The sequence below is a fragment of the Giraffa tippelskirchi genome, chromosome 3 (assembly GCF_054371585.1).
Source record: "Giraffa tippelskirchi isolate mGirTip1 chromosome 3, T2T-mGirTip1v1.2.pri, whole genome shotgun sequence".
Lineage (NCBI taxonomy): Eukaryota > Metazoa > Chordata > Mammalia > Artiodactyla > Giraffidae > Giraffa > Giraffa tippelskirchi.
This window is the reverse complement of record NC_137277.1, coordinates 49,920,600-49,933,559: the sequence shown is the minus strand read 5'-3', so window position 1 is coordinate 49,933,559 and position 12,960 is coordinate 49,920,600. Positions and strand designations below refer to the sequence as shown.

At 52.7% G+C, this 12,960-nt stretch overlaps 2 protein-coding genes across 52 annotated transcripts in view; both read left to right on the top strand.

The window, feature by feature from the left end:
• The window catches only part of GGNBP2 (gametogenetin binding protein 2), a 37,162-nt gene extending 34,936 nt beyond the window's left edge, over window positions 1-2,226 (top strand). For all 50 annotated transcript variants that reach the window (XM_081584957.1, XM_081584956.1, XM_081584954.1 and 47 more), the window contains 2 exons: window positions 281-529; window positions 1,580-2,226. In XM_081584957.1, the coding sequence (XP_081441083.1) occupies window positions 281-529; window positions 1,580-1,783 (453 nt within the window). In that variant the 3' untranslated portion in view covers window positions 1,784-2,226. The remainder of the gene's footprint in view (window positions 1-280; window positions 530-1,579) is intronic.
• Window positions 2,227-4,298: 2,072 nt separating this feature from the next.
• DHRS11 (dehydrogenase/reductase 11) lies at window positions 4,299-12,960 on the top strand. 2 transcript variants are annotated; one of them, XM_081584876.1, is made up of 7 exons: window positions 4,299-4,712; window positions 7,437-7,646; window positions 10,258-10,352; window positions 11,121-11,250; window positions 11,868-11,960; window positions 12,140-12,205; window positions 12,329-12,960. In XM_081584876.1, the coding sequence occupies exons 1-7, from the start codon at window positions 4,356-4,358 to the stop codon at window positions 12,368-12,370; spliced, it is 993 nt and encodes a 330-aa protein (XP_081441002.1). In that variant the 5' UTR covers window positions 4,299-4,355; the 3' UTR covers window positions 12,371-12,960. The 2 variants fall into 2 exon arrangements, with proteins under 2 accessions (XP_081441002.1, XP_081441003.1); XM_081584877.1 differs by lacking the exon at window positions 11,868-11,960.

Here is a 12,960-nt window from a genome sequence, read left to right as displayed (position 1 = left end):
ATAGTCATTGCTGTTATGCTCTGTCTTTTGGGGCTTCCTTGGCTCAGTGGTAAAGTACCTGCCTGCCAAGCAGGAGACTCGGGTTCGATCCCTGGATTAAGAAGATTCCCCTGAAGAAGGAAATGGCAGCCCACTCCAGTATTCTTGTCTAGGAAATCCCATGGACAGAGGAGCCTGGCAGGCTACAGTCCATGGGGTTGCAAAGAGTCAGACACGACTTGGGAACTAAACAACAACCAACTGCCTTTTTACCTGAGAGATACTTTTGCTGTGGTTTCAGATCCAAAAGCTTGGAAGCTGTATCACAGATCCAGGTAATCGAGAGACCTCAGGAAATACCATGCACACAGTGTTTCACCGTGACAAGACCAAAGATGCACATCCTGAAAGCTGTTGCAGCTCTGAAAAGGGTGGGCAGCCACTGCCTTGGTTTGAGCATAGGAAGAATGTACCACAGTTTGCAGAACCTACAGAAACATCGTTTGGTCCTGATTCTGGAAAAGGTGCCAAGAGCTTAGTTGAACTCCTTGTAAGTAAGCCATAATATCTTTTTGTGGATAACTGATTGTTGATGGGGTAGATGTGGGAGGAGACAGTATTTGAGGGTTTAACATTGGGAATGGGAGGAGGGTATTAAGCAGTATTTCATTATTTTTTGGTGACTTCATTCCTGTCTTCCACTATGTAACTGTTCTGGAGCACATTTCCTTGTCCTCCTTTGTCTCAAAGGTAGAAGAGACTAGTTGGGAGAGGCACAGAGGGTTAGCATCAAGTCCAAGAGTCTGACTCCTTGGTGGGGGTTGTTACAAGCAAGCTGCCTTTCTGAGTGGTAATTAATGGTAGCCAACCTTCCAGACCAGGAAAGTTTATAGAACCTGAACTAGAGCCCATTTTCTGGGTTACTTCCTTCATGTAACCTTCATGTCATGTAGGATAAAAGCATAACAACTTGGGACATCTTTTATAATTGACTTGCAGTCTTTATACTTTAGATGAATTTTATACCTGATTCCAAGCAACCCGGGCCATAGTTCGTGTGGAATTTGGAGGAGGGACAAGGAAAGAAAAGGGTGGCATCTTTTTTGTAGTCATTATAGAATTCCAAGGGAAACAAATCCTTTACAATACTAGCTTTTTTCTTTTTTATATAGTTGTAAAGTTTATTGGTGATACTGTATATTTCATAAGTTTTAAAAAGGTTATATTTTACCTAACTTGTGGAGATAAACGTTTCAACATAGAACCAGCCAGAGAAAAGTCAGATTATTTAAAATTTGGTAGCTATTAATAACCATCTCTAATTAATCACTTTTTAAGGCTAAGTTGTGTTAGTAGTCTGCTTGTAGGCTTCTAGGACAAATTATAGACCAAGTTTTAAATCAAGTTGAGTTCCATTTTATTCTTACTTAGTACTTTCCAAGGCAGAATGACATTTTGCTTATCCTGTAAACATTCTAATTAAAGGCTTTATGTGACTGAATTAAAAAAACTAGCCGCTTTAATTTTTAGCTGTCTTCTATTAGCATAGCATTTTGCATTCTTCATTTAAGTCAGTCTTAACTACTGCTTTAATTTGCAGGATGAGTCTGAATGTACTTCAGATGAGGAAATCTTTATCTCACAAGATGAAATACAGTCATTTATGGCTAATAACCAGTCTTTCTACAGCAATAGAGAACAATACCGACAGCATCTGAAGGAGAAATTTAATAAATACTGCCGCTTAAATGATCACAAGAGGCCCATTTGTAGTGGCTGGTTGACAACGGCTGGAGCAAATTAAATAAATAGCTCTGTCTTTCAATGAAACACTCAAGATGACTACTGCGCCTTCTCTTTCAAAAAAACTCTTTAATTTTAGTGACTTATGGCAAAATTTTATCTTAAATCAATGTGATTCTTTCTTGTTTTGGGAGACGGTGGAGGTAACCTCATTAGTTTGTTCTTTCTTCAGGCTTGTGTCTTTAGTTGTGTGGCTGCGCAGGCCTGCCATATGATTTAAGCCATCTCTTTTCATTACATGTTTCTCTTCCTGTGAGACTTACTAAAAAAAGCAACTTAGTGGCAAAAAGTAATGTTGTACTTATACTTCTGTACAGAAATGACAATGAGCTGAATATATGGTTTTACAAAGTAGACATCCACTTGCGAAATGTTTGGATGTAATGTTAAAGCGCAATGTGCAAAATTTAAAATAAAGAATATTTATTAATACGCATAGTAAAATTTGGTGTACATGTTTCTACTTAATGTGTGTCAGTATTTTAATTAGCCACCTCTGGTCTTGGTACTTGACCAGTGATGATGTTATAGAAGATGAAGAGCAAATGAGGAGAGAGATACAGGCTGTTGAAGACAGAAATTCTCCTCTTCGTCAGAGTTGACAGCTGAGAAAAGCAGCTAGCTTCGTTTATTGTTCTGAAGGAATAAATTTGCTGCGATACCTTTAAATACTGACTAGCATTGTACTTCCTTGTGAGGTTTTTAACTGCTGTTATTTATAATGCTCCTTGATAACATAACACAAAGCACCTTAAGTTCAGAGGTTCAGATTGAACTAGAAGAATGAAAGCAAAACTTGGGCAGAATTTCAACCAGGGGTTGCCTGGTCAGTAGTTACTCCGCACGTAGAGAACTGGGAGCCGAAGGCTACACTGAGAGCTGACCACACTGCGGTCTGTGTAAGTGCCTGTTCCTTATCTGGTTTCCAACAATAAAGTCACTCTGGTTTTACAGTTTACTGTTTGCACAAGCTGTCTGTGAGTACTGAAGGTGAGATTCCCCTAGGAGTAGCATTTGGCTGCCATTTAAAAGGTTGAGTCAATAGTTCAGTAAAATCATGTGCTTAGAGCTTTGTGTCTACATGTTGATAATACTTGGTGGGCAGCAGACAAATGGTGGGGTGGTCAGTACCTCTGTGCACTGGGGATGGAGGGAACCTTGTGGATTTTCTACCACTTAATCAGATTTCAAATGGGCAACAGCAGAAGCTTAGTGAGATTTTAACTTTTGTAGTTGGTATTTTTTTGAGCCACCTCCTGAGTTGTCTTTTCAAATCCAAGTGTTGTTCAGGGACTGGGGCAGAGATAAAATAAGTAATTCCTTTCTGACCCTTGTTTGCTTTCATCCTGGAATCCATAAAAAAATGACTAAGGGTTCTCCCACAGCCCTTGGCTCTGAGCCCAATCCTCTTTCCACCACCTGTTGCAGTCAAGTTTTCTCTTGAGATTCCTAAATTAAGCAGGGGCTGGTTTTGTTTTAATCTTTGCTCGTGGGGCCAAACTCAGGAGTGCTTGCTGAGTGAATACACCAGCCACATTCATGGCTTATTCCATTGGTTGCAGTGGTGGGATTCCAGCAGAGATGTTTTCTCTTTGGAAGGATGGCTATATAAAGAATGCAGAAGTGAGGCAGTATTCAGTGTTTTGATGGAATATCCTTAGTGGTCAGCAAAGTGACTTCTACTTCGAACAGAACCAACAACCGAAGAAGAGACAAGGGAGGACACAGTGAAGGCAGTTTCAGAACACATCCCCTGGCCTGATACTGGACTGCTTGCCACCCAAGCCAGGCTCATCTGTCTCGGTATATCCTATAAAATGACAGTGTTAATACGTTGAATCTCATAGGGCTTTTGTGCACATTCATATATTTGAGGTGCTTAAAATATATTTTACTGTGCCTGTCACAGTAAGCGCTCAATAAATGTTAGCCATTGCTTTTATCTTTCGCATACACCGTGATATATTTGCTCCAGCGGGAGTAGGGGGGCTTAGCGAAGTTGTAGACTGTAGGTCATTAGGGATACAATTCCCTCCACCCCAATGCACTTGTACTTGGGAGTGTTTCCATTTTTAACCATGAGTTCTCCTCGGTTAGAAAGGCCAAGGGGTCACGCAGGGTTGAAAGCCCGTCCCAAGGTCACCCAGCGTTGACCGCTGAGAGGCTCAACCTTCTCTGAGCTGAACCGGTCCCATCAGCCACTGGCTGGTTGAGGAAGGCAGTGGCGTCACCTTAAGTGCCCCGTAATTTCTCTTCCTGGCCTTTGGGTCAGGATAGGGACGGCGGACAGAGCAAGAGGCCAGCACGCGCGTCCTCGGGCCTGGTGCAAGCACGCGCTGAGCCTCCTTCTCTTCCAAGTGTAAGAGCTCACAGCGGGGAAACAGGCTTACAAACTCTCGGGACCCTCACGCCCAGTCCCGCGAGAAGCAGTTTCCACCAGGCGGGGACCGGGCGATGGCCGGAAGGGGCGGGGCCGTGCCCGCGCGGCAGGGGCGGGGCGGGGCGGGGGCGGGGCCGTGCTCGCGCGGCAGGGACGGGGCGGGGCCGCCGGCCCGCGTCGTCCTCCAGCCGAGATGTGGCCGATAGCCGAGGAGCGGAGGGTGGAGCAGGGGGCGGAGGCCGGCCAGAGTGGAGGCAGGTCCTGGCGTAGCTCTGATGCGGGCAGGTCGACTGCGGGCGCCGCGGGGGTTACAAGAGAGCGGCCGGGCCCACACGACCTAGGGCGGAGCTCGGCGATCCCAGTGCTCTGCTCCCAGAGCGAGGTGGGCGGGCGGCTCGGGACCCTGGCCAGAGCCGGCATGGAGCGGTGGCGTGACCGCCTGGCACTGGTGACGGGAGCCTCGGGGGGCATCGGCGCGGCCGTGGCCCGGGCCCTGGTCCAGCAGGGTCTGAAGGTGGTGGGTTGTGCCCGCACCGTAGGCAACATCGAGGTAAGGCCCTGCTGGGGAGCGAGTGGCTCCGGGTGGCGTCGTTTTCGCCGGGCTTGGGTCCAGGTGGGGGATGGGGAGCGGTCGGAGCCAAGATGTCACGCTGCCCTCTTGCCCGCCACCCCAGGGCCACTTGCAGCGGACTCAGGGGCAAGAGAGGTGGATGCCTAGTTGGTGGAGAAGGCTTTTGGATCCCTCAGGGCAGGACTCTATCTTTGCTTTTTAAAGTCTTGTCCGTTAGGGAGCTTTTTTCCTGACAGCCTCTGCTCTAGTATACCAAGTCTCTGACTCCCTGGCATCTTTTCTGCTGCTTGCCTACCTGCCGGCTCAGGTTGGCTGAGAAAAGGAGAAGCCAGGGAGAAAGGAAGAAAGCTTTCTGGCCTCAGTGGCTAAGCTGGCTACTGGATTGCTTCCTCTGGTTCCCAGACCTAGCCCACAAAGCCAAACAAAGCAAGCAGGAGCTAGACGACTTGATCCTGCTCATTTTTCACCCAGGACTGAGTGGGGTTGGAGTGGGAGTGGAGCTTTTCCGAAGAGGCTCAGCTCCACCTTCCCCTGAAGGTGAGGGTTAACCCCTCCTCGATGGACATAAGGGACAAATGGGATGTATATATAGATTTTTTTTTTTCAGTTTCACTGTCACAGGTGGGACTGAGCAGGTAAACCAGGGCATTGAACCTGTGTGCTCTGGGGGACAAAGCAACGTGGAACTGAACCCCCTGGTTTTTCTCTTAATGTGGGTTGGGAGCCCCAAGGGTTGTGAGCAATAAGAGCTCAGAGAAAAAGGAAATGAAGTTGGCTGTGTTGGAGCAGGGAGGAAGACGGATGATCAGTTTCCATCATAGGAGCACTTTGGATTTACCTCGGGCAGGACCCCCGTCAGGGTTTGGGCTGGTGCTGAGCTTGACCTCCACCCTTGCTCAAAGTCTCCGGGGCAAGAAGAGGGTGAGGAGGCCTTGGGTGGGGCCGAGCAGGAAGGTGTACAGGAGGGAGGCCTGTCCCCTCCCCTGCTGCCGACCAAAGGTACGCTTTATAGCTCCTAGATGGTTCCAAGGTCACCTGGCTATACCCTTGCCCCACACTGCCCCTCCCTTTCTCCTATTCTGAGGTGCTCAGGGCTCGCCTCCACTCAGGAGCCTAGAGGATCAAGGGATTAGGCCACTTGATTCTCTGATTCTAAAGCCACTTTTGCCTTCTCTTCCTACTTCCACCCCCACTGCAAACCAGCCAGGAAAGGGGTCCCTGAACCCTGAGGAGAGCCCCCGACTGATCACTTGCCCCCCAGGAGGACTCCTTTAATGAGGCGGGATGGCTCTGCTGTGAGGGGACTGCCATGATTTCAGGTCCTTTTTGAGGATAATGCGGACAGGTAGGACAACAAGACGACAGAGAGACATGTATTATCAGTCCTTACATTGTGGCTTTGCTGCAGGGCTTTGAGTCTGGAGGAGGAATGGAGAAATTGCATGCCAGGAGAGGGGAGAATTTCAGGCTGCTTTGCCCACCATCTGCTTTTCTTGATTGGTTGATGGATTCATTCATTGACACTCAAACAAAATTTGAGTTCTGACCTCCTACAGTGAGAAGCCCTGTTTGCTGAGGGGGTCGTTGAGCAGGTGAAATGTTGAGTAGGTGAAATTGGGTGAAGGGGGACTTCTGAGTCCCAGAGGACTGTACCACTTAAACTCATGGAAAGTTAAAAGCAGAAAAGCATTTCCTAGGTCACCTGACTGAGCCCTTTATTCCCGGCTTGGTTTGGGAGTAGGATGGTGTTCCAAGGCAGCAGACCAAGCTGGCCCTCCTCTAGGGCTCCCTGCCCTGGCCCCCCCGCCCCCCCACATGTCCATAGTCACCTTGAGGAGGCTCAGGTGCCCGGTCACTGGCCTCCAAAGCAATCACACAGCCGGTTTTCTTCCTGCTTCTGAATGGCCGCTTACCTCAGCCATCTCTCAGTGGCCTTTCTCTCTCAGGGATCCTTAGTGTCTTGAGGGCCCTCATAGTGCCCAGGGGGTGCCCAGTGTCACCTGCTACCTGGCTTGGCTCACAGTCTCCAGAGAAACTGGGGTGGAGGGTGTTGCACCATGGGTCAGAAAGAAAGACTCTCCTGACTTCCTGGCAATTTCTATAGGCAGAGCAAGGGGAGACTGGCCATTGAGCTCAACTAAAAAGTGAAAAATCTTGTGTGAGGGTTCTGAGCCAGCTGGCTGCAGCTTGTGGAGGGACAGCAATCATTTAGATATAAGCCCTTCTGAGAGGGGTTGGTAGAGTGATGGGAGAGAAGCAAATCGAGGTCCTGGTGACTCTGGACGCTGGTGGAAGAAGCATGGGGTGGAGTGAGGCTATGAGCAGAGGTGTGTTCCTGTTGGGAAAGAGAAAAGAAACATCTCTCCATTCCCAGGATCCCCAGGCCCCTTCTCTGACCCCCCACCCCACCCCAGAGCCCGAGAAACTGCTCCCTTCTTGAACGGAAGACTCGAGTTTATTTGGGAGGTTCCTCCACTGATGATCTCAGCCTCCCCCACCCTCCCTCAGGGACTGCTCTCACCCCTGGACTTTGACCCAAGAGGTCAGGCTGTGGGGATGGCCCAGGTGGCAGCCAGATGGCCACCAAAGGCGAGAGCTCTGTGAACGGTGACAGCGCGACGTGGGGTCTGAGGGTGAGGGGGGGCGGGGGTTGTGTGTGGAGTGAGCAGCTCATCCCAGTTAGACCCCTGTTGGGTTTCATAGGAGCTGGCTGCCGAATGTAAGAGTGCAGGCTACCCCGGGACTTTGATCCCCTACAGATGTGACCTGTCGAATGAGGAGGACATCCTCTCCATGTTCTCGGCAGTCCGCTCTCAGCACAGCGGTGTGGACATCTGCATCAACAACGCTGGCCTGGCCCGGCCTGACACCCTGCTCTCAGGCAGCACCAGTGGCTGGAAGGAAATGTTCAATGTAAGGGCTGGGGGTGGGGGCCTGTGGGGTGGGGGGAGGGGGGTCACGGTGGCCAGGAGGAAAGCAGGAAGATAGACATCTATGGCCAGGAGGAAAGCAGGAAGATAGACATCTGTGGCCAGGAGGAAAGCAGGAAGATAGACATCAGTGGCCAGGAGGAAAGCAGGAAGATAGACATCTGTGGCCAGGAGGAAAGCAGGAAGATAGACATCTGTGGCCAGGAGGAAAGCAGGAAGATAGACATCAGTGGCCAGGAGGAAAGCAGGAAGATAGACGTCTGTGGCCAGGAGGAAAGCAGGAAGATAGACATCTAGGGAGAGGGGGCTTCAGCTTTCTACCTTGGGCACTTTGAGTTTCCCCTGCTTCTCCTCCCCAGAGGGAGAGAGAGTAGACAAATGGCCAAATCTTTTCCATTCTTCTTTCCTCTGAGCCCCTGGTGGCAGTGCTTAAAAGCTGATTTCCATCTTTTGGAAGGGAGTTTGGTAGGGAAGAAAACTACCGTCAGTCAGATGTCCCGAAGTGTCAGCTTTGTGCTTGGGGACACGGTCTTATGGGAAGAAAAGGAACCCAGAGGCAGGAGATGATGAGGATGATGGTCTCATTCAGCCCCTCCAGTAACCATGTGGCTTTAGCAGGTCGTCACTCTCTCTGAGCTTCAGTCTTGTCACGTATTAATTGTGATAAACTGCACCTAGACCATCAATGTCTGGGATCACAAACTCCAGTGTCCCCTGAGGCCAGGTAGGAACCCAAAGAGTAGGGGGTGTCACACGGGAAAGCACTTGGCCATGGAGGGGGCCCCCGCTGCAGTCCAGGCAAGTGCAGGCCCCGTGTGGCCAGATCGTGTGGCTTCTCTGAGAGCAGCGGGGGGCATCGATTTCCATGGAGACCCCCACCCACCCCATTCACCAAAACCTCAGCTCCAGAAATGCAAGGACTTTTGTCTATTTTATTCTGTCATAGCCTCAGCCTGCAGACACTCCATAGATATTTTCGAATGAAAGAAACCTTCTAATACAGATTGGAAATTAATTTTAGAATGTTTTAAAACCACTTGTAGACCAAGCATAGCCTTCAGGGCATGGGTTTTCAACCTCCAGATTGTTATATGGGGCAGTACCTTCAGGGTATGAAACTAATTCTGAGAAGTGGAAAGCGGTGTGTAAATGGAATGTTTCTATCCGCCCCCCCCCCAAGACTTTTCATATGTGCTCACAATAGATTTAGCACCTGACAGGTGCTTGGGCCCAGAAATGAGCAACACAGGTTGAAACGTTGAACAGGGATATGGAGCCCTGCCCTTGCCCTCAGAGAACCTTCTGGAGATCCAAGTTGTGGACCTCACTTGCAGTCAGGGTGTCTCTAAACCCTAGACCTCAGCTTGCCTGACTGTAAAGCGAGGCATGTATATGAAATCCCTAAGACCCCTTTCAGCTCAAACATTATGTCATTCTCTTAGAATTATCTTATGAGGCATCTCCCAATAGAACCACATCAGTGATCACAACAGGGAACCCTTGACCCCCAGATCTAGGAGATTCGCTCCCCTGGTCCGAGGGGATCTGTTTCTCCTAGTTTCTCCTACTCCATCCCTCCGTCCCCAGGAGCTGAGTTCTCTGCCCCACAAACCCACATTGTTAAGAGGACCAAAAGCAGGGGTGGAAACTGTCTGTGTCCTGCTGTGAATGCCGGGGGAGGGGGGGGGCCAGGTTCACACCAGGAATGTTCTGTCCAGATGCCTGGCTCTGACACCTGATAAAGAGAAACATCTGACCTCCCAGCTGGTCTCCTCTCTTCCCCTGAAGGAGAGAGAGAAGGCCCGCTGAAAGTTTTATCTCTGCTTGTCCTCCTGGGCGAGCCTAAGTGATGGGGCTGGGCGGGCGTTTTAGAGCAGAGACACTTCCGTCGGGCCTCTCTTCCCTGCAGGCTGGGGTCTGGGGGTCACCTCTGCCGGAGGAGCAGGAGTGGGTGGGATCCACGGAAGGCAGGAAGCCCTCATGCCCTTGGGAGGTCCCTTGCCATGCAGTGACACGTGACCGCACCCCCTGTGCCAAGTCTTGTAAATGGGATGGAGGTTGGAGGACAGCGTGGAAGGACGGAGGGCCAGCCTTCTCCCGTCCATTCTAGTCTCAAGGGAAAGGCACAGAGAGCAGCGGGGTATGGTGGGGAAAGGCTGAGCTCGGTCCCAAGGAAAGAGATTTTTAAAGGAAGGATTTTAGGCTGTTTTGGAGAGAGGAGAGCCAGTGACTCTGTCCCAGAGAAGAGTAGGGCATTTGGGGAAGAAAAGGGGGTGAATTCCCTGAGGCAGAGGAGACAGCCAAGACAGGGAGAGCTCCTGGATCATGGGTGGGTTCTGGGGAGGGGTGGTGTCTGTTCCCGAATATATGGGAACTTGAGGGCATCACCCAGGGAGGGGAGGTGCCTCTGCTGTCAGCGGGGGCTGTTGGCTGGATGGGGGAGGGGCACGTAAGGCACACGGCCCTGGCCTGTCCTTGGTCTCGGGTAGGACCCAGCCCCCATTTGGGATGCCTCCGCCAGGGTGCTCTGGGGCTCCATCACCTGCTCAGACGGGCCCAAAGATGCAGACACGCATTGCTCCCCCGGCCCACAGGTGAACGTTCTGGCCCTCAGCATCTGCACACGGGAAGCCTACCAGTCCATGAGGGAGCGGAAGGTGGATGATGGACACATCATCAACATCAACAGGTAAGGCGGGCGGCGGGGGCTAGGGCTCAGGTCACCCCCCACCCTCCCAGCAGAGTGATCTGCTGTGGCTCCTTTGACCTCTTTGGACCTCAGTTTCCCCCCAGGTGGTAGAATATGGATTTCACACCCAGTTAACATCCAGATGGCACAACTTGGGGGCAGGGAAGAACGTTGTTGTGGTTGTTTAGTTGTTCAGTCATGTCCGACTGTTTTGCGACCCCCATGGACTGTAGCCCTCCAGGCTCCTCGGTCCATGGGATTCTCCAGGCAAGAAAACTGGAGTGGGTTGCCATGTCCTCCTCCAGTGGGGGAAGAAGAGTACGTGGCAAACGCCAGCCCCTCGTTGGCTGGAAGGGGTAGCTCGGCCCCTTGGTGGATGAGGCCTGGGGGCCCTCCTGGGACCGGGGTTCTCCGTTCCTCAGGCCGCAGCAGGAACCTCACCCTGTGACACAGAGACTAGAGTCTCTGTCACGGGGGCGCCCACGGAGACACGGCCTCTGTGCCATAGACTCTTATGAGAACCCTCTCTGAACTACACGGGTGAAAGGGAGAGAGCTTTGACAGCCTGCGTGGACTGAAGAGGGAATCCTGGGGTCCATGGAGGGAGGCCTTGGGGGAGGAGGGGGCCCGGAGGAGCTGCCCGACATGGACAAGCCGGCTGAGTGGCGGGAGGACGGTCCCTGATGTTTAGGAGGCACCTGGGGGGCAGCTGGTCTGGCAGTGGGCCGGGCGTCACTCTCTCCTTTCCCCTTCCCTCCCTCCGCCCAGCATGAGTGGCCACCGAGTGCCACCCCCGGCCGTGACCCATTTCTACAGCGCTACCAAGTACGCTGTCACCGCACTGACGGAGGGGCTGAGGCAAGAGCTCCGGGAGGCCCAGACCCACATCCGAGCCACGGTGAGGGGTGACCTGACCCCGGCCCCTCCCCGCCGCACACACTTGTGGCCCCGGGAGCCCGCGGCCCGGTGCACCGCTCAGAGCCCGGGCGTAGGTCCTGGGCACAGGCTTCCCAGGCTCTGCTGCTGCCTGCGCGGCCCTGCTCAGTCAAGTCCCCGCATGTCTTTGAGGCGGGAGAGGGTCTGACTTGAAAGGAGCATAGGAGGTGGGGGCAGGGGGTGGAGGGAGCACAAGGGACCGTGGGAAGCCACGGCCAGAAAGCAGGACTGGGGTTCTCCCCGGGAAGGCTGCATGAGCTGGGCGGCTCGCTCAACCTCGCCATGCTTCAGTCTTCCCGGCTGTAAACTGGAGATGAAAACACCTAGCAGGTTATGAGGTCTTAAGGGAAGCCACTTTGTAAAGCTGACCTGGCTTAACGGCCCTGTAGCTGGTAGGAATCATTCTGATAACCACCCCCGTGGCAGCTGTGGAGGGTGGAGGTGGCCGCTGGACCTCGGGCAGCCGTCCCTGTGAGACTGGGGCCCTGTGGCCTCCGTCCTTTCCCTCCCAGCCCCCCGCCCCAGGCCTGACCTCTGGCCGGGGCTCAGCTCCTGAGCAGGCTCTCTCTGTTGGCCCAGTGCATTTCTCCAGGAGTGGTGGAGACACAGTTCGCCTTCAAACTCCATGACAAGGACCCCGAGAAGGCAGCTGCCACCTATGAACACATGAAGGTGGGGCCCAGTGAAGCCACCCACTCCCTAAGGCAGAGGGAGCCCTGGCCTTCTAGCCAGCCCGTCGCCTCTCCTGGAGGGTGGGGGAGGGAACGTGGATGCTGGAGAGGACCTCCCTGGTGGGGAGGACCTTGGATCCATTCTGTCCTCACCTCACCCCTTTCCCCCGGTGCTCCCAGTGTCTCAAACCTGAGGACGTGGCCGAGGCCGTCATCTATGTCCTCAGCACCCCCCCACATGTCCAGGTGAGTCTGGCCTTGGCTGTCCGTCCCCTGGAGGAGCCCAGCCATCCCAGAGGCGGAGAGTGGGGAGGCCTTAAGAGGTTGGGGGGAGCGTCCCGGCTTCCTCAAGCCTTGTGCCTTCCGCAGATCGGAGACATCCAGATGAGGCCCACGGAGCAGGTGACCTAGTGCCCTGTGGGGATCGCCTCCTTCCCGCACCCCCCTCACAGCCGGGCACCTGCCCCTGGACTGGGGGTGTTGATTTCTGAATCCCTGGATTCCACTTCCTTTCCCCACCCCCACCAGGGGCTAGAAAACTTGAGGTTTTTATGTCAAATTGTTTCCACCATGAATGGGTGGTGTCCCCTGATTGTTTTACTTGCTCCTTCTTTCTTGGTCCCCTTCTTGGGCTCCCTGGCCTTTGTCTGCTGCCCTTGTCTTCTTCCCTTTGGCCTGGGGAAGGGACTGTGGCCAAAAGTGGGGCTTTCTTTTATCTTCAAGAACCCCCACCCCCACCGTCCCTTGAGGATGAGGCAGGGGAGGGAAGCCCTCACCTTCCATCTGAATGCTTATGGAGGCTCCAGGCTTCCTTCTCTCCCTCCCCCACCGCCCCTTCTTTGCCCCGTCTCAGTTCTCCAGCCCCACTGCCGCTTCTCCACCCCTTGTGGGGTCCTCACTCCACTCTGACTATGGCAGCAGAATACCAGGGCCTGCCTCCCAAGTGGGTTTCACTGTGATCATTAAAAAAAGAAAAATTGCATTAAAAAATCTTGGCTGCA